Source organism: Meriones unguiculatus, chromosome 11 (genome assembly GCF_030254825.1).
Source record: "Meriones unguiculatus strain TT.TT164.6M chromosome 11, Bangor_MerUng_6.1, whole genome shotgun sequence".
NCBI classification, from domain to species: Eukaryota; Metazoa; Chordata; class Mammalia; order Rodentia; family Muridae; genus Meriones; species Meriones unguiculatus.
The window spans coordinates 3995541-4016072 of record NC_083359.1 but is presented as its reverse complement, the minus strand read 5'-3'; the positions used below and the strand labels follow the sequence as shown (position 1 = coordinate 4016072).

Below are 20532 nucleotides of genomic sequence, written 5' to 3'. Positions count from 1 at the left end.
CTACGTATCTTATGGTGGTGAGGACTGAACCCACAGAATTATATTGTGTCAAACTTCATAGAGCTGTATCATATCCACGGCTCAAGACGACAACATCGCACATGCCAAGCACATACTTTTACCACTGGGCTATAGCCTCATCCTGATTTGATAAAGAACAAAGATAACATATTGCTCTAAAATTAAGCTTCAGAAAAGATGGGAAACACACCTGTTCCTCAGAAATTGGGAATGGTGACAGACTGAATATGACCAGTGGGCCCAAATACCGGGCAGGGTGGCCCTGGGTTTAGTGCTCAGTACCTCAGAAGAAATGAGAACTGAAGAGGAGACAGAAGAGGGAGAACCCACAATTACCCATCACCCCCAGTTTCATCAAGGAGACTGACGGCACCGCGGGTGGATCCGCCATGGGGTTATAACCAATCACTACATCAGCGTGGGGCTGCCCCCATCCCGCTGCAGAAAATCCCCTCAGAAGCCTTCCTTGCAGACTCCCTGACCACACTGTCTCCATATTACAGGCCCTCTGGCTCAGAGTGGTATTCAGCTGTCACTAGCACAAACACCCAGCCTCTTGTGCGCCTACAGAAGAGAAACCTACTGGAAGGGCATTGTAGATCCTTAATATATGACCAGCACAAATGCCACTCCCTGAGAAGCCCCGCCCACCCCACCTAAAGTCAGGAACCTAGCATGCACTCCAAAGCACCCTCAACTTCCCCCCCAAAACAACATCCACCAAGGATGCTTAAATTAAAAGCTCTTCCTGTGCCCTTTCGCCTGAAACCCACCCTTACACTGAAATTCTTCCATAGCGGTCCCTGTCCACAGCTCCCACATCCACCCCCTTGCCCTCTCACTACCTGCTGCTGGCCACCTTGGCCTTTCTGTTTCTATTGTTTGTTTTTGAGTGAGTCTTTCTCTGTATGTGGCCTCAGCTGACCCAAGCTCATGGTGGTCCCCGTCTCGGCCACCCAACTGCTGGGTTATCGGCCTGCGCTATGGAATTTGGTTCTTTCTGCTCCTTCCCAGGCCTTGAAGTCGCAAGGATCATTCCCATCCTGTGTGCTCTGCTCCACCTGGAAGACCTATCCACAGTGATTTGAATGGCAGGCATCCCGTCACTCCCCTCCTCACTCAAATGTCTGCCTGAAAAGCCTCCCAGATTTCCATAGGTAATGCCAACTCGCCCACCTTTCCGGTCCCCTAGGTACTCCCTTGGCACTCAAGATGTTGGCTGGGGGTGGGGGTATTTTCTAACATCCCTCCATCCACACATACCTGGAAAGGATTTAAGGAAAGGACCTGAAAGATGGCTCAGTGGTTAACAGCATTTTTGCTCTTCCAGAGGACCCCACTTCAATTCCCGGCATTCACACGGCGGCTTACCACCACCCATACTCGGAGTTCAGGCTTGTTTTGGAGAGACTACCCAATATTCTCAGCAACCAAAACAAGAGGCAGCATTCTACTCCACGGCTGCTTGGGCAGCTTCCTCAGGGTGCTCTCTCCTGGGAGCAGAGCATGAGGGATGGTTTCTCCAGGATGGTTTCTGCTCCCACAGAAAGTCGCTCCAAAGCATTCGGGCATTACATGGACCTCCGGAACAATCACCCTCAAAGATGGGTATCCCTGCCTATTCACCCTATCTGAAACTGAGGAAAATAACACAAGTCCTAAAACAGGAAAGCTTTAAGTCACCTCCTCCTGATCAAATACAAAAAATAAAAGTCCCCAGAATGTATGGAAGGACATGGCTGAAAGTTTGGAAATTCTAAAAAGACTGAATGTCACCTACCACATGGTGGTGGCACATGCCTTTAATCCCAGCTCTTGGGAGGCAGAGGCAGGTGGATTTCCATGAGTTTGATGCCAGCCTGGTCTACAAAGTGAGTCCCGGGACAGGCAGAGCTACACAGAGAAACCCTGTTTCTAAAAAGCAAAAAGCAAAAGAAAAGAAAAGAAACTCTCACTAGGAAATAAGAAACACAGCAGACCAAAGAAAAGGGATTGCCACCAAGACCACAGAGCAGCACTTGTGGAAATGGCTTAAGATAAACGCCCAGAAGGACAAAAATTGGAATCCATCCTAGCAAACAAAAGCGCCGGCTCAGGGCAACTGAAAACATCACAGGCAATCACAGACATACAACAGGAGCTGGGAAAGCAACAGCGGAGAGGAATGCTAAGAGAAGCAAAGGCAAGGCTCAGACTTCAGAGAACTTGCTGAGGGCAGGGCTGCCTCTGCCACTCACTGTGGGGTCCCTGAAGAAGCCCACGGCCCAGAAAGCAGCACACTGTCTCCCAGACTCTTGAAAGAGTGACTATTAACAGAACTTGGGGAGTTCAGTCTGTACAGTGCTTACCGCACAAGCACGAGGACCTGAGTGTGATCCCAGGATACACACAAGGCCAGATGGCATGCACTTGTAAATCCAACACTAGGAAGGCGGAGTCAGAACGGTGGATCATCAGGGCTCACAGGCTGGCCTACCGAGCCTAATAACAAGCCCCGGATCAATAGAGAGCTGATCTAAAACAGCAAAACCCGAGAAACGCCACCAAAGGTAACCTCAGCCTCTGCACTGTGCAGACATGAACTAGCACGCACAAGCACACAGGCACACATACACACACAATTAACAAAGTGTGCTTACGCACAAGTAAGTCTACACACATCTATAGCCTTAAGAACGGCATGAGGCTCTGCATGGATCCCTAACAAGTCAAAAAGCAGCAGTAACAAATACATACCATGTATATTATTTTATTACAAATGTATAATTACAGATTGCCATTACCCTAAATATTATAGTGTATAATACATAATTAAACACAAATATTTTACAAATAATACACAAAATATAAAATGTATCATCAAACCATATGTAAAGAATACACACTGATGCTAAAACACTCTCAGAGACGTTGAGAGGACAAGGAAATCACCAGAGACCTTGGAGAAGGAACGGCAGATGAGGAAATGCCGACCAACGGGCACTAACTCCTCTAGAGGCACGAATTCTGTGTTCAATCATACAGGTGGAGTGATTAGAGATAACTAAATATCTGTGCATTAAAAAGCTACAGCCGGTGAGGTGGCACACGCCTGTAATCCCAGCACTTGGGGAGGCAGAGGCAGGTGGACCTCTGTGAGTTCAAGACCAGCCTAGTCTACAGAGTGAGTCCAGGACAGCCAAGGCTAACACAGAGAGACCCTATCTCAAAAAACCAAAAAAAAAAAAGAAAAGAAAAAGAAAGAAAGAAAGCTACAAAAGAGGGTTTTGTAAGATTTTACCACAAACTAATGATGAACTAATGATGAATGTTTGAGAATACATATATATTTAACATGACACTATGGATTATAGACACACATCAAATAATCATACCATTCACATGGTCAATTTTGGTTTTGCTCCTGCCTTTAAAAAAAATAGAGTTTAAGTACCAAAGTTAACATATACATATATGGGCATCTCACATGAGAGAGGTTTTCCTTGAATCTCGACCTGGGTGCTCATTCCCGACCTTGAAGCTTGTAATTATTTTTTTTCAAGTCTGATCCCACCCATCTGGTCTTATTCAGCTACCACAGCTGAAGAGAAGACAAGTGGCTGAGCAGTCTGGGGCTAGGGTCTCCCCTGATGTCTCATTGCTACAGGTTCTCTCTCTCTTTAAGACAGGGTTTCTCTGTGTAGCCCTGGCTGTCCCGGACTTGCTTTGTAGACCAGGCTGGCCTCAAACTCAGAGATCAGCCTGCCTCTACCTCCCCGGTGCTGGGATCATAGGCATGCACCTTCATGCCCAGCTCTGCTGCAGGTACTTTTACTAAACAATGTAACTCTTACAAACGTCCATACCATCATATAGAAACACCCTCGGTGCACATGATGATTTTTACATCCCCCATGCCGAGCTGAGCTCACACTGACTCAGCTGAGCTCTCCGGCCACGCCAAGCAAACAGTAGGGTCTCCCAGCTTCTGTGTGACTACAGGCCGCTTTCTCCCGGCCTCCGCATCCCTGCTCCACAGAGCTATCCTCTGCCACGCCTCTAATCCTTTAAAGGAGGGGGGGAGTGGAACGCCATTTCAAGAAGCCAAGAAGGAAAAGGAAAGAACCCTCAAGGCTGGAGTGATTAAGTGAGGCTGTGACAAAGGGAAGGGCACTTGAGTGTTTGGCTGTTTGGCTGTGCAGGGTCAAGGGCAGTGAGATACAGGAGGCCTCTGGGCTGAGCTCCTGGGGTCCACATTCTGAGCACACACTCCCCCATCTCACCTGTACTGTGCTTGAAAGTGACTTTGCACAAAGCTGGGGCCTAAGGAGAGAGGAGCAGCAGGTGGCCGGAGGTCCTCGGGGTCCTTACTCGATTCCGGGGGCAGCTGCGAAGAAACAGGAAAGAAATCGGGTGACATCCTGTCTGCATCCTGTCACACAGCCGCCTGTGGGGCACGGAGCCCACAGCATCCCTCTCCCCGCCTCGCGCAGCCTCGAGCTTCAACACTGCCTCCGCCATTACTCAGTGCTCGAAAGCCTCCTGCTTGCCCAAGTCTCTGAGAAAGGACACAGACTGAGCGCGGAACTGAAGGGTGATCATACCGAGAGCTCACGCACACTCCGGGGTTGGTGGCGCTGTTCTCCACCCATGTCCTGTTGGGGTCTGATACATTCACAATCAGTATCAGTAGAATAAAGGGAAGGTGCTGACTGCCCACCCCCCACCAGAGGGTCTAGGCAGGAATCTTCTCCCGGCCTCTTCCAGACTGCTGGGATTGCTTGCTTGTGGCCACACCACTCTGTCCTCTGGGTCCGAATCTCCAAATCTCTCTCCCTGCTCTGTATTTACACTGTTTTGTCCTCAGCGTTCTCCAAACTCCCTCTGCCTGTTACAACAGCACTCAACAGCGTGCTGAGGGACTACCCGGATAACCCAAGTTAATTACTCTAATTCAACACTCTCAGTCACAGCTGCAAACACCAGACGACCCAAAGCTTCCTCATGAATATCTTTCTGGGTCATCTTCCACCTCTCCTCACTCAGGGCTCTGCCCCACCCCAGGGTCCCCAGTGTGACAGCTACCCCAGTATGAGCTGCTCCAGCTTTCCAGGTTCCCTAGTTACCCTAACTCTCCGCCACGCAGGGGACATAATTAGGTATGAAGTCCCCGCTACCCAGAAACCACACGAAAGGCTGCCTAGAGGGTCATTCCAACCACAGCCACTCATAATGCAAAGCTGTTTAGTAACCTCTGAGCGTCCATACAAGGCCAGACACACGATTTGCCTGACAGCACTGTGTCTCAATTTCTCAGTTTTTCTTTTTTAAATCCTCACTGCCGTAAGTAGTCACTGTAGACCCGTTCTCTTTCCCACTCCAATCCCTGGAGTTCTGGGAATCACACCCAGGGTTCTCACCGCACTAGGCGAGTACTTTACCAGTGAGCTCCATCTCCAGCTAGGCAAGTTTTCAAAAACACCCCCCAGCACACAGCTACAATGTAACACTGCAATGCTACAGGAACACCTAAGGTCTCCTACGGCATCTGGAAGCCTTGGACTCTCTTTGCTTCTGTGTCCCATGAGCAGAGACTTTGTTCTCTCTCGTTCTCGCTCTCTCTCTCAATGTTTTTCCTCATTATTTATTTTATTCACTTCACATCCTTGTAGCCCCTTCCCCTTCTTCTGGGGAGCTCGCTTTCCCACCCCACCCCCCAGCTCACCAGGTTGCACTGGGACTGAATGTGTCCTCTTCCCCTATGGCCTGTGAAGGCAGACCCGCCAGGGGAGAGTCTTTGTTCTCTTAAATTGTTTCTGTTGGATACTTTCTAACAGTGATGACAAGAGTGGCTAATAAATTCAACTTTCTAACCCATTATTAAGTTACTTGCTCTGTACTTTTACTTTAGTCTATTTTCTGTTGCTAATGTTTGTTTGATTTTGTTTGCTGAGGTAGGGTCTCATGTTGGGGGAATAGGGAGGGTGAGGCAGGGTCTTGTAGGGTCTTGTTGGCCTCAAGCTCACTATGGACCCAAGACCAACTTTAAGACTCCTGGTTTTCTGGCCTACACCTCTCAAAAGCTGAGGTTACAGGCATGCATCTCTATGCTGGGAAAATTGAGAATTTACAGCAAACTGAGAAAAGCACACAGTTCTTCAGGCTAGAAAGATGGCATTAGCATCTTCTCAGCATCTGGTAAGGGCCTCTGGCTGCAAAACTCCAGCCCGATTTACAGAATGAGTTCCAGGACAGCCAAAACTATACAGAGAAACCCTGTCTCAAAAAAAAAAAAAAAAAAAAAAAAGAAGGAAGGAAGGAAGGAAGGAAACAAAGCCCTATAAGGCTTGCCCAAAGCCTTTTTTTTTTTTTTATGAGTGCTCTATCTGCATGTGCACCTGCCAGAAGAGGGCAGTAGAGGGTAAAATTGGTTGTGAGCCAACGTGTGGTTGCTGGGTATTGAACTCAGGGCCTCTGGAAGAGCAGTAAGTGCCATCTCTCTAGCCCAAAAACCTGATCTTATAAAAGCTATTTCTCGGTTGAGGTTCTCTCCTCTCAAATGACTCTAGTTTGTGTCAAGCTAACATAAAACTGGCCAGCAGCTATCTAGACAGATAGTTAGATAGAGAGAGACAGACAGACAGATAGATGATACAGATAGATGACAGACAGAGACACCTAGCCTGGTATACAGCGAGTATGTAATACTCGGGTGGAAGGTGTGTTGGATATCTGACAGTCTTTTAACCAGAGTGGTGGCTCCATGCATACAGATGCTTTAACTCGGCAGCGCTTCCCAGGTAAAGAAGGACATCAGAAGGTTTGCGTGTCCAAGTATCAGCAGGTGACCTGAGTAGAAGCCGTGAAGATGAACTGAGGTGGGAGGATGAGGTGGGAGGGGCTGGCTCTTAGCTCAGCAGAACCAGGAAGAAGAAAGGAAGAGATAATCGCAACCAACTCCAGAGTCGAAGGAGACGAGGCCTGGACAAGTCAAACCACATGCAAGAGTGGTTCAACAGCCAGACCAAAAAGTCAAGTGGCAGATAGTCACAAGAGCCTGGAGGTGTGAACTCGCACCAACTGTGATGCTGGGGTGTGTTGCCCAGGATTTACCGTTCTTGAGACCTTGAGTTCAGTCCCTGGGTGAGAATATGTGGGATGTTGTTTCCTGAGTGGACTACAGCATGATTACCCACGTGAGACCCTCCACAAGCCCACTTTGTTGAAAAGGACCTAGGAGGGTCATCAGACCCTCACCTGAGATTCTGCCACTCTCCTGGCGCCCTGTCAGCTGGCTGTAATCCCAACCCAGCTGCAAGTGGTTTCAGGGCCTTCCAGAGTATAGAGAAGCTGGAAGGTTGACTTCCAGCTGCTAGGAGACCCCATGTTTGGTCTGTCATTGGTGACTTATCTGGGGTACGGAGACGCTTGTGTATGTCCCCCAGGAAAAGCTTAATTCCCTAACAAGGGCCACACTTCAACCAAGATGTCCCAGACAGGATGCAAGTCATAAGCAGAGTGACCAAGGCCTCAAACACTGGCTCTAGTCGCCACGACTGGGCGCGAAAGTTCCTGCCACCGCGGCTCCTTCCTCGCCCAGAGCTGTCTGACGCTAGACACATTTTCCATTCAATCCTGTGTGTCTCTCCCTAGCTGGCCGTCTACATTCCCCACCTAAACAGTCCCCGGTGCAGGCAACCAGGAACTCGAAATGATACAGAGGGATTCTATATAAAGATGACAAGCTGAGACCCTGGGCACGACTGTGGATGGGGTCACCAAGGGATGGAGTGGAAAGAAAATCCTAGGCAAGACACAGGGAGAGAAGGGCAGTAGGAAGTCATCCACAAAATACGGACCATGAGGTCAGAGGAACATGAATCTGGTCTGCTGGGCAGGCGAACCTTGATGCCTCATGAAGCCTAAGCAGCAATTCCCCAGCACAGAACTACGGTGACACCCAAGAGATATACACACCAGGCATGGAGGCTCACACCTCTACCCCAGCACTTGGGAGCCCAAGACTGGAAGATCACTGGTTAAAAGGCACCTCGGGCTACAGCTGGACTTTTGGGTCCAGCTTGGGCTAGAGTATGAGTTTGAGGATAAGTTACAGAAAGAGACACAGAAAGGACGAAGGGAGGGTGGGAGGGAAGAAGGACTCCTACCTAGCGTACAGTATTTTACTTCATACATATTGGCTGCTGTTTCTCTCCCTAGACTCATCCTCACCTTTATTCTGCATTTTCTGGAAAACTATCAAAAAAAAAAAGATTGTTTACTTGTTGGAATTTAGAGGGCAGTGAAAATACAGGATGGAATTTGCAGGATGGAAGTGTTTGAGAATCGTTAAAGTAATGGAAAAGAGAGTGGCCCTTCAGTTTTCTATTCCAGTTATAAACGAATCTCGCTGTATGGCTTTCCTGTCCTCAGCACAGAAATAACTTCAAAAGGTAAAATCACTCCGAGTTACACAGAGGGCAGGAGCTTTCTTTGTTGAAAGGGAAAATGAAGTTTTCCTGCTAACAACCACAAGGCTCTGTCTGCGGTCTCCAGGATCCACGGTGCAGCCTCAAGGCCGCCCACCTTCCAGGAGCAACCTCGGGAGGACACAGAAAGGGCCACTGCTGGTGTCCCAGGTCAGAGTGAGGCTGAGGAAGGCTCTCGCTCCAGCCAGCAGGCACTTCCAGACCTTGCATCCTTGGGGGATGCATTGCTCCTTCCACACCTGTTCCATGGAGGGACAGAAAGCTGATAATGGTAAGGACAGGGACCCAGTTGGGAGAGGAATCTGGAATGAGCCTGAGCAGGCCCAGTCAGGGAGGATTTGGTTCCAGTTTGGTAGGAAGCCACCAGAGCAAGACAAGCAGGAGATGACATCACCTTGTTCCCTTTCTGAAGAGATCTGGCTCCTGAATGGAGAATGCCATACAGGACAATTCTGAAAACTGAAGGCTGGCAATATCACTCAAGGGGAAAATATCGGCCCAGCAAACACAAGGCCTTGAGTCCATCCCCAGCCTGAAAGAGGGAAGAAGGGAAGGAAGGAAGGAAGGAAGGAAGGAGGGAGAAAGACTAACTTCTGATCATGGCCACTTTCCCCGTGGTTAAGTTCCTTGAAGTTATGAGTAGCGACTGGCAGGCCCTCATGGCTCAAACAAACTCCAATGTCCTCAAGACCAGTCTGAGGGTGGCGCATGCTCATACGGAACAGAGATTTAAGAGCTTCTCAACTGGAGAGTGATTTGGGCCCCACCCAAAGGAGCGCTTGGCAATGTCTTCTGCACACATTTAGTTCAAGTCAGGACTGTCCTTTGTCCCTAGCGAGAAAGACGGTGCTGATGCCATGACACAGAAATCAGCCTGGCACAAGAAAAATTACCTGGCCCCAGATGCCGAAAGTGCTCAGATTCAGAAATCCTGGGAGAGTGGCATTTCCTTATTTGGGTACGGGCTCTCCCATTTACTAGCTGTGTGACTTGGACACATGGAGCTTACCCTGTGACCTCAGAGTGATTTTTCCTGTTCCTGAATAGAGAGCGAAAATGGAAGGCTGCTGCTCAAGGCTGGGTCTGGAATGTCCCACAGAGGCCCATGTGTTAAGCGTCATCCCAGGCTGTCACTATGAGGAGCTGGCAGAACCTTTAAGAGGCGGGAAGTCTTAGGTCACCATGCACACACCCTTGGAGGGAGCTGTGATAAACAGCTTGTTTCTCCATGTGCTCCTGCCAGGAGGTGCTCCCTGAGCACAGCCCAAATGCAACAAGTCTACCTGACCACAGACGAAACCTCCGGAAGCCAAAATAAACCTTCCTCTTCGTAGGCTAGCTATCGGAGCCGTTCTGTTCCAGGAACGGGAAACTGACTAATACAGTAATCTACTTTCCACCTTTTTTCTAGTAGGAAGAGCTCCCCGTGTATGAGGAGAAGAGAGAGGAAAATACGATGAATCCCTGATAACACAGCAGCAGGAGGTGGAGATGGCCGTCCACACCTCTCCTCCAGCAGGTAACTGAGAAGACACAGGAGGTTTTTAAGACAGGAGGTCCAGCACACTGGACCTGAGATGCACAGATCCAGATTCAATCCTATTTTCACCAGCTAGAAGATGCTGACCCCAAGAGATTATGCTGGCGCACACCCATAGTCCCAGAGATGAAAACAAGAGCATCAGTGTTCAAGGTCATCCTTAACTACACAGTGAATTCAAGTTTGGTCTAAAGGACTTGAGACTATGAGTGACCCTGGGGAATGCTTAACCCATGTTTCCACTCACCAGAGAGTATGAGTTATCACTGTAAATATTAAAATAAGACAACCATTTAATAAGTTTTCTGAGTATCTGTTATATGCCAGGCAAGAATAAGTCATGAAAACCATCCAATTAGATACACAATACAGAACATTCAGTTAATGTTATCCTATGTGTGTGTGTCTATGTGTGCATTTACTATTTCAAAATGTGTTCTTTGAACTTATGGAAGGCACAGAATAAACAACGTGCATCTGCCCAGTGGTGTATTCTTTGGACCAGTAATTTATTCTGACTGTGTAAAGGCCTTCCTTAGACCATGGTCTCCCCATAGGCATGTGACTCCACAGGCATGTGGATCAGGCTGCTCCATTCTTCTGACCACATGCCCAGGAATGAGCATGCCAATTGTGCTAGGCCAATCAGGCTTTGCTCCGGCAGGCCAGGCTCTCAAGACTCTGTGAGCAATGCACAAGGTCCTCTTGCCAAAAAGAGAATAGAGAGTGGAGAGAGAGAGTGTCAAAGACATGGTGACATCACCTGGGATCTTGGCTTCAGTCCTACCCAAAGCTGCTTCAACCTGAATTGCAAGGTTATAAAAAAACAACAAATGCCCTTTCCTTCAGCGACATGAAGTTAACTTTCTATCGCATAAAAGCAAAGATATGAGTAAGATCCAAAGAAAAATAACTACAAATAAAAGGAAAACTACCCATCCCCTCCCAACCAAGTGAAAACACCACCATGTTGGTGTATATACGGCAGCCTGGGGATTTTTTGTTTTGTCCTGATACAGGATCTCACTGTGTAGCTCTGATTAGCCCGAGACTCATATGTAGACCAGGCTGGCCTTCGACTCACAGAGAACCACCTGGCTTTGCTCCCGAGTGTTGTAAAGGTTTGCATCACCATGGCTGGCTTCTATCCGGAACTCTGCTGGGAAGCCCACTGGTTTTGTTTTGCTGGTGCCCTCCAGTTACTGGAGTGATTGCTTTTAAAAGCAAGAAAGCAAGCCTTCTGAGGCACAGTGTCTCAGGCTAGTATCCTAATTAACCCCATCCCCTTTATTGAAGATTAACTTTAGTTATGCCTGTGTGTGTGTGTGTGTGTGAGTGTGTGTGTGTGTATGTTCGCTCATATGTGCAGGTGCCCTGAGGCCAGGAGACAGGTCCCTCCAAGCTGGATTTACAGGCATTTTTGAGTTCACTGACATGGGTGCAGGAAACCTAACTCTTGTCCACTGGGAGGGCAGTACTGACTCTTGAGCACCACATGTCTCTTCTGCCCACGACTGGCCCTTCTTTGGCTGTTTGAGCTGAGATCATGCACGCAAAGCCTGGCTTCCCAGGGAGGCTGTTGCTGTCCTCCTTGTTCTTAGGGAATCCCTGAGAAGGTCGGGAATCAGATGTCCAGATATAAAACAGAAGAAAAGGGCTGAGAACGTAGCTCAAGTACAACCTATCGGGCCTGAGGCTGAGGTGCAACTCTCAGCTCTCCGAGGGAAGTGGAGGAAACAAAAAGCCGATGATGCAGTTCTGGAAGCTAGGCCTGAATTGTCTGTGAGCTCCATCAAAAAATGTGTTACTTACTGGCTAACGGCCCTGATGCATGAGACACCCACTATTTAAGGATCAGGTTACTATGACTTGTCTCACCTGTAATGTAACTTCATTCACTTTTCCATGAGCAATAAGGAGATCATACTAAAGCCAGTGTTGGTCTTTATTTAGGAAAGCTATGAAGTATATAGTTGATGTGCTAATTAGCTGTGGCTTTTACAAAGTATTGTAGTGTGGCTGGGTGTTGTGACAGACTACTGTCAACCCAGCACTTAGGGAGGCTGAGGCTGTGGAGACTGAGTTTGAGAGTTTAAAACCAGTTTGGACTATATGGTGAAGCTGTAATCCCCAGCACTACAGACACGGGGGGGGGGGGAAGCTAGGAGGATTGCCCCAAGCTTAAGCATGAGCTACATAGTAAGATTCCATCTAAATGAAGCAAAACAAAAGCCAACAACAACAGAAGCAAACCCACAGTATTATAATGCTTTCTTTGTCCCAAAGGTCTGGGGTTTCATCAAAATCAGAAATTACCCACCCAGGTCATAAGAAGAACAGAAATTACTGCACTGTGAGATACATTAACCGAGAAAACAATAGTAGAATTGGTTGACTTGGGACTGTCTAAAAATAGCAAAGAATGACTCTCATGGCTCCAGATGCCCAGGCAAATGCATAGAATAGAGAGGGAAAAAAATTGGGCTTTGGGGAAATGGTTCAATTTGAAATGTGCTGGCCACACAAGAATAAAGACGTGACTTCAAGGCCCTGAGCAGGAGCTGGGCTGGGCAGTGAGCACCTGTGATCTAGCTCAGGGGACGGGAAGACCAGAGCATCCCTGACCAGAGAGACCATCGCTGACCAGAGCATCCCTGACCAGAGCACCCCTGACCAGAGCACCCCTGGGGCTTATTGCCCAGCCATTTTAGCCAGAGCAGCAAACTGTCTGCCAGATCAGAGAGCCAGTCTCAAAAAATATGCTGAAACGGGATCCAGGAAGACACCTGGTGTTGACCTCTGACATTCACACTCCCACCTGCTCATGCACATACACACAAGCAAAAAGGAAACTGTTTTTCAAATGATGAACTTGAATAATGAGATCCTGGTCACAATTATCACTGGGATCAGGGAAGACGAGAAATACTGCAATAAGTGGGAATTAAGTAACCGAGACTAAAACCAACAAGACTAAAAGAAGTTAGAACAAGCCCAGCAGGTGTACAGGGTGGCCGGACTATACAGGAATCTAAGGAATCGAATAAATATCCCAGGGAAAGAGGAAGAGAGTGACCGTCAAATGGTTCAGCACACTGTGTGTTCAGATGCTGACTTCTGCGCCCTGAGATCGGACTGAAGTCCTGGGTGCGGGCACTGTCGTTACTATCATCATCGAAGAATCTCCTGTCTCCATGTCGCATAAAAATTGTTCTCCACCACCTCTGGTTGGTTAATAAAGGGCTGAACAGCCAGTAGCTGGGCAGGAGAGGAGAACTGAGGCGGGGCTTCTGATCTCAGTTAGGGGGTCCACGGTGGAGCAGGGAGGGGGAGAAGAAAGAAGGTCATCACGAGGGAGTCGCCATGAGGACAAACATGGCGCAGGAGCGGCTAGGGTGAGAGTAAATGCTGGGAAATAGGCCAGGTCTGCCCAGCTGGGTTAGAACGCACGAGTGTCTGCCCAGCTGCAGTGCTTTGAAGCTTGTTAATAAATGTAACCTGTGTCCGGGTCATTATCTGGAAGCTAAAACGGGCATAAAAACAAACAAACAAGCAAACAAAAAAACATGCTTATGTTTTCACAAGCAACTGACCTGCTCAGACACCAGCCCATGAGCTGAGCCCTCCAGGTCCTCATGGACGCGGTCCAGCAGCCAGAGCAGGAACTCCAGGGCATCGTGTTGGGAGTTGCCTTGGAACTGGGAGCCATACTTGGAAACAGCGTTCTGAAAGGGAACAAAAGATGAAAGTCACCTTGGGCCTCGGCGCGAAGGAATGAAGATCTATAAGCACTCGGCTACCAAGCAATCATCTTTCAGCCTTGACCTGTGATGACGACATAGAAACGACATGGGTGGGAAAAGTGTTCCTGACGCAAGCTGGTATATGGGTATATGGCTCAAGCCCCTGGAAATTCGTGAGGCTGTCTCTGCAGAGCGGGTATGTGTGTGTGTGTCTGTGTGCGCTGTAGATCTAAACTCTGGTCTTCACACTCACATGGCAAGCTGTCTCGCCAGCCTCTTCGCTAACTTCCTTCAGAGTGTCCACCACATGCCTTCCCTGAAGTTCTTCTCCTTTGATCACTGGGATCCCACGAACCACTGATCTCCCCTTCATCATTCTCCTTCCACACACACTCTCTCTCTCAAGTTCACCTTGCAGGAAAACGCCCTGCTCGCTCTGCCCTCCTTGGCTGATTGCATTAATTCTCAGGGCTTCTACGCTCTTTGGCAATGACCATAAAGACAGCAAAACTGACTTCCTGAAGTACAATGGCTGTGGGTCTTCATTCTGACCACTTCCAGGTCACCCAGGTAGGGCTGCCTAACTTAGCAAACAAAAAATAGAAAACATCTGGGCTGGGGGTGCAGGTCATTCCTAGAACACAGGAGGGCCTGCTTGTTCAATTCCCAGAACTGCAGAAGAAGGAGGAAGACAAGGAAGAAGACACTATACTAAAGAGCTACTCATTGTTTACCTGCAGATACTAGTAACAGGGCATCCCTACCCTACCCTCAAGCCAGCCACACATCTGTCCCCAGCACCAGCTTGTCTTTCTTTCGCACAGCCAGCCCCTCAACTCTCAAACCTACGCTTAGCATCGATGTCCTCTCTGAATCGCCCTCCAGAGGCACCCTAGGATTGGATTTGTCCCCACAAACACTTCTGTGTCTCCCCTACAGCAGTCTCACCTACACTGTCGTTCTCACTACTGCTCACCTAGGTGAGATCAGCCTTCCCCTCCAGCCCACCGGGTTCATCGTAGACCAGACCAGCCTTCCCGCAGCCCAGTTAATATAGCCAACCCCTCCTTACCCTACTATTCAGCCCAAAATAGTGAAAAACTCCTTCACTCTCAGGTCCCAAACTCACACCTCCCCTAGTGCCTCTCCTCCTCCTCTCTTCTATCCTCCTTCCTTAACCCCCACACCCTCTATTCCAGACCTCAAACTAGTAGTTGAGATGACCTTGAACTTCTGATCCTCTTGTCTCCACCTCCCGAGCACCAGGATTATAGCTGTGCGCCATCATGTCTGCCTCCTGCCAGTTTCAGAGCCCCAGGGGGATAAAGCCATTCTAGTGCCCCAAACACACTTTCTGGCTTCTAGGGTCCACACTGGCAATTTTGTCTAGCCTCCCATACGAGTTCATTGTGAATTCTTTCTCTCTGCCTGGCTACCTCGCAATCAAAGCCTCACAAAGAATTCGGCAACTTCAAGAAGGGAGAAAACATGGATCTTTACGACAAAACTCACTTGCCACCCAGCACGACAGTCTGAGCTCAATCTCCAGAGCCCGTGATGGAGGAAGAGAACCTTCAAGGTGTCCTTTAACCCCACACACAAGTGCTGTGCCACATGTGTGGACATACCCATCCCACACAGACACACAATTAATGATAAACAAAAATCAAATTAAAAAATTAAAGTCTCTCTTTATATGCATAGCAATTACACTCAAGGAGACAGAGACACAAGCAAGGATACTTCTATGGAACAAACGATCTGCGAGAAAGCTAGCTGTGTTGCCTCACGCCTGTAGCCGGCCCTGAGGGCTAAGGCAGGAAGATCTTAAATTCCAGGATAGCCAATGCTACACAGCAAGGCCTCTTCATAGTGGGAAGTTTTGGTGTCTTTAAAGACTCACTTAGGTTACTGTAAACATGTTTTTGTTTTGATCCCAGGTGTGGGATGCGGGGCTGATTATGACTGTCCACAGCAGCAAACTGTTGGCCTCATGTGGGCTCAGAGAGGGGCTCTTTGCCAGCTGCAGATAGTTTAATCTGAGGACTCTGGAGAGGGAATAAATGCCAGAACCCAGAGAGACAAAGTGGATCTTGGAGAGAGGAAGGCAGCTGTTGCTGCTGCTTCCCCCCCCGCCCGCCCGCCCGCCCGCCCTTGCGCTGCTCCTGGTTATTGCTGATTTAATTTGATGAAAAGTTGGAGATATCCTGAAACAAAGATTGGACTCGCCGCAACAAACCTGGTGACTCTAACCAGCAGGAGGTAGCTAAAGAGCACTCTGCCTCCTTTTCCCACTAACCTCCTTCCTGGTGTTGGGGTGTTGGAAGGGACTGGAGTGGAGAAGGGAGAAAAAGGCATAAAAAATATAAATAAAATGGTTTTTAAAAATAACACCAACACCTCTTTCTCAAGAAACCAAGGGTTAGGGGTTAGCTCAACGTGGAGAGTTTGCCTGGCCTGCATAGGGCCCAAGGCTGGATCCCAGCACAACCAAACTTCACTGGAACAAAAATACTACATACTTGAGATGAGTAGTGCCATTCGGTAAGTCTGTCCCACAGCACAGCATAGCGAGGCCCCCTGCATGACTGAGTGTATAAGAGAATGTGACTGTGTGTGGGTGAGAGATCTCTTCCAAACGCTGGTGATTTTGAACATATTTCTTCTAGCTATTTAATAGTTCTAGCTAGATTTTTTTTTTCCTGCCCTATAATTTTTTACTGTTTCTAGTTCGCCTCTTGGTGTTTTATCTGTAACTTTCAAAACAAAAGTGAAGAAACTGGGCATACAGCACAACAGGAAAGCACTTCCCTGGTGTGTGAGAGGCCCTGAGTTCAATCATTAGTACCACAAAACCAAACAAAACAAAACAAAACAGAGAGTAACAAGAGACACTTCCACAGGAACATCAGAAGCTCAAGGTCACCCTTGTCCACTTAGTGAGCTAGAAGCAGCCTGGGATATTTGAGATCTCTCTCTCTGACAATCAATAAAAAAAAAAAAAAAAAAAAAAAAAAACAGAAAAAATAAAAAGTTTTTAAAAAAAGAAAATGCTTCTAGTATGTCGTTGTATATCTAAATTTGATTTTAGGCACATAAGCTAAGAGAAATTCCAGATGGCTGAAACCCTCATTATAACCATATAAAAACTAGAAGGCCATAAAATAGAACACATATCAAAAAGCATGCGGTATCTGGGTGTGGTCATGCATGTCCAGCAGGGAGACAGAGAAGGACCCTGAGTCCAGACCAGCCACAGCCATACAGTAGACTGTCCAAGGATAACAACAACCAAAAAAAACCACTTTATTTTTACAAAAAGACATGACACAAACAAATCTAAAGCTTCCAGCACTGGGGGAGGAGAAAAGAAACAATCTGGATAAAATGTTTGCAGAGAATGCCACAGGACTGAGAAGGCAGGGAAGCAAACAGAACCTTAAGAACAAAGCACAATGGAAACACAAACAATGGAGGAGATAGTTCCAAGAATAGACGAGACAGGAAACACGGGAAGTACTTCCACCTCAGGCCTCGTCCAAAACAAACAGAGAGAAGTAAAAACAGGACGGTTTTTCCAACCTGTTAGCAAATCAGAGACCTCCACTCTAAAGCCTGGCAGCCATAACAGGAATGGGGTCTCGGAGACCTCAGTTCTCAACCTTCCTAATGTTGTGACTTTTAATATCCTCATGTTATGGTGGTCCCAACCCCCTTTAGGGGGTTAAAGGGGTGTCGACCCACAGATGGAGAATCACTGTCTTTATAGAGACTTGGGACTGCAAAGAGAAGGGATCTTAGGTGTTCTCGCCTCTAAAAGGGTAAGTGTACGCTGTTGGTGGCTATGTAAATATTCTGAATTAACCTTCTCATCCTACATACCTCCTCAGAGCGTCACACTATATACACTGCAGACACAGAGAATTTTTCTTGTCAACTGTGAACATCTTGTCTAGGCGCGGTGGCACACTCCTGTAATCCCAGCACTCAGGGAGGCAGAGGCAGGCAGACTCTGTGAGTTCCAGGCCAGCCTGGTCTACAAAGCGAGTCCAGGACAGCCAAGGCTACACAGAGAAGCCCTGTCTCAAAAATAATAATAATAATAATAATCTATGTGTATTATAAATAAATAATAATAATCAAACCCTTTGAAATTGATTTAGAAATTTAAAAAATAAATAGGTGCCAGGTCTGGTGATACACACCTATGAGCCCAGTACTCACTCAGAAGGCAGAAAAACATTTCTGTGAGTTCTAGGCCAGCTAAGGCTACATAGTGAGATCCTGTCTCAAAAACTAAAGAAAAAAGACAGGAAGGAAGAGTAAACATTTACGAGGGGGTGATGATTACCCAGGTACCTGCACTTATTAGAGCTCATTAAATTTGCCACTTGACGCGGACAGACGCACTTCACTAATAACTCACCCCTCAAAAGGCTTGTTTTTAAAGTAAAATCAGACAGTTATTAAAAGTCATTTCTTTTATTTTGAAAACGTGGTTCCACTCATGGAATTAAATATTCGGAAATAATCAGAGCTGAGAACTATGATTTAAATGCAGGGAAATCAGGGCTAGAGGGGGCTAAGTGGTTAGGAGCAGGGACTGTCTTTCCGAAGATTCAGGCTTGATTCCCAACTCCCTTATGATGGCTCATGACCAGCTGTAACTCCATTTTCAAGGATCCAAGGCCCTCTAGGGTGCTGCCGTGTAGAGCAGACATAGATGCAGGCAAAGCAGCCATTTACATAAACGAAAGAAACAGACTTTTTAAGTAAATTATATATAATATACTTTATTTTACATATACTATATATATTATATTATACACACAAACACACATATACAGGAAATTTCATTACGGTGTGCCAACTGGAAAACTCAATAGTGCATCAGTTTTTCCACAAAGTACTGGTCCATTTGATGAAATAGTCAATCATTAAAAGTCAAGTTCTATGCACTATTCTAATGCCAAAAGGTCTTGTAATGATCCTGGTAATGGAGGGAAGACAGCAGGGTGTGGAGGGGTGTGCAGACACAGGCAAATCTGAGTCTGGTCTACACAGCAAGCTCCAGGCTAGCTAGGTCACATAGCTCTCACTCAAATACGAACCAGCAAAGCAGGGTACGGTGGCCGCACGGTGGCGCACGCCTGTGATCCCAGCACTCAGAGGGGCAGAGGCAGGCAGATCTCTGAGTTCGAGGCCAGCCCGTTCTACAAAGCCAGGACAGCCAAGGCCACACAGAGAAGCCTCAAACAAACAAAAAGCCAACAAACAGAACACAGAGGTAGAATTTCTAATTATTTACAGACACGAGCAAGTTTACAACAGTTTATCTCTCAGGAGTTACGGATTTTTCTTACTTGTTTTAGATCTTTCTGGTTTTTTGCAGTAAACATATTCAACTACATCACTTGAAAAGCAAAAATTTATCGAAGAGGATTTTTAAAGCGTATTTAATCCGCCAGGCAGTGGTGGTACAAACCCTTAATCCCAGCACTCACAAAGCAAGGGCAGATGGATCTCTGTGGGACTGAGGCCAGCCTGCCCTACAGAGCTAGTTCCAGGACAGCCAGGGCTACCTGGAGAAAAGAAAACTTGTCTTGAAAACCAAAAAAAAAAAAAAAAAAAACAAAAACAAAAAAAAACAAAAGAGGGGGAGGTTATTTACTCAACATTTTGCTAAATCAAATGTCGGTCCTACTATGGATGAGAAACTGATGACTGTGGCTCAAAACAGAACACTGTAAACCCACGCTATTGAAGAGGTGGGGTCAAGTCCCAGAATGCTCCCCTCCCCCCCCAAGCTACATGAGCCTTTATCAGTGAATTTGGCCAAAGGATTCTTGGCCTGATTTCCACCCTTCTCCACCCCTCTCCGTGGCCGTCACTTTCCCTTCCCAGGCCTGCAGCCACTATATCCCATCTTCCATGTCCTTAATTGACACTTCATCTCTCACACCCCAACATTGGGACCCCCACACACAACAGGCAAGGCCACACCCACTGTTCCTCCAAACAAATTATATCCTCTTGCCATACTTGTCACAGCACCTTGCGTTTTTCCTTTCGGTTGTCACCAGGTCCTAACTGAGGGTCTGCGGCTGTGTTAACTGACCTCTCCTCTAGGTAGTAATCCCCTGGGGAGTGGTCCCTGCATCCAGATTCAGACTTGTCACCCCATCCCACGAGCCGGGAGCCGGCTTTGTATTTGCCACCTAACACGCCATCCATATTCCCAAGAGAAGGTCCTCACATTGAATAAACTCAAGGCGACTCGTGAAGGCGTCCATGTCCGTAACAGAAGCAGAGCCCACCTGGACTTCCAACCCTGCTTCCAAACCCAGGATTCTAAAACCCTATCTACCTATCTACCTTCCAAGTCTGGTCACCTCAAGTCCCAGGGGGCAACCCCCGATTACACCTCCCTCTTTAACTTGCTTATCTTTCGGTCCCAGGCCCCGGGGATACAGACAGCAGAAGAGAGGAAGGCCTGGTGAGTCACTGGCAAGGATTTCAAGCTTTCTCCCAGGCCACCTGTCACTCTCGCTGCTCAGGCTGGGAAAGAACGCTTACTCAAAGATCACCTCCCTTCCTCACCTAGGTCTGTCTGCAGGAAGGAATTGTAACTGTAGAATAAACACTCCCCAGGAACCCGGCATGTTCTCAACGCTCTATATATAACTCACTTAACACAACCACCCCGTAATGAGGCAACTGTCACAAACTTCGATTTTACAGACGAGGAAAGATTACTCCC

The 20532-nt window shown here is 47.6% G+C and overlaps 1 protein-coding gene across 2 annotated transcripts in view; it reads right to left on the bottom strand.

Moving 5' to 3' along the window:
- Window positions 1–20532, bottom strand: part of Usp43 (ubiquitin specific peptidase 43) — a 60992-nt gene that overhangs the window by 38411 nt on the left and 2049 nt on the right. For both annotated transcript variants that reach the window (XM_060363449.1, XM_060363450.1), the window contains exons 2-3: window positions 13623–13754; window positions 4284–4387 (exon numbers count right to left, since the gene is read on the bottom strand). In XM_060363449.1, coding sequence (XP_060219432.1) covers window positions 4284–4387; window positions 13623–13754 — 236 coding nt within the window. The remainder of the gene's footprint in view (window positions 1–4283; window positions 4388–13622; window positions 13755–20532) is intronic.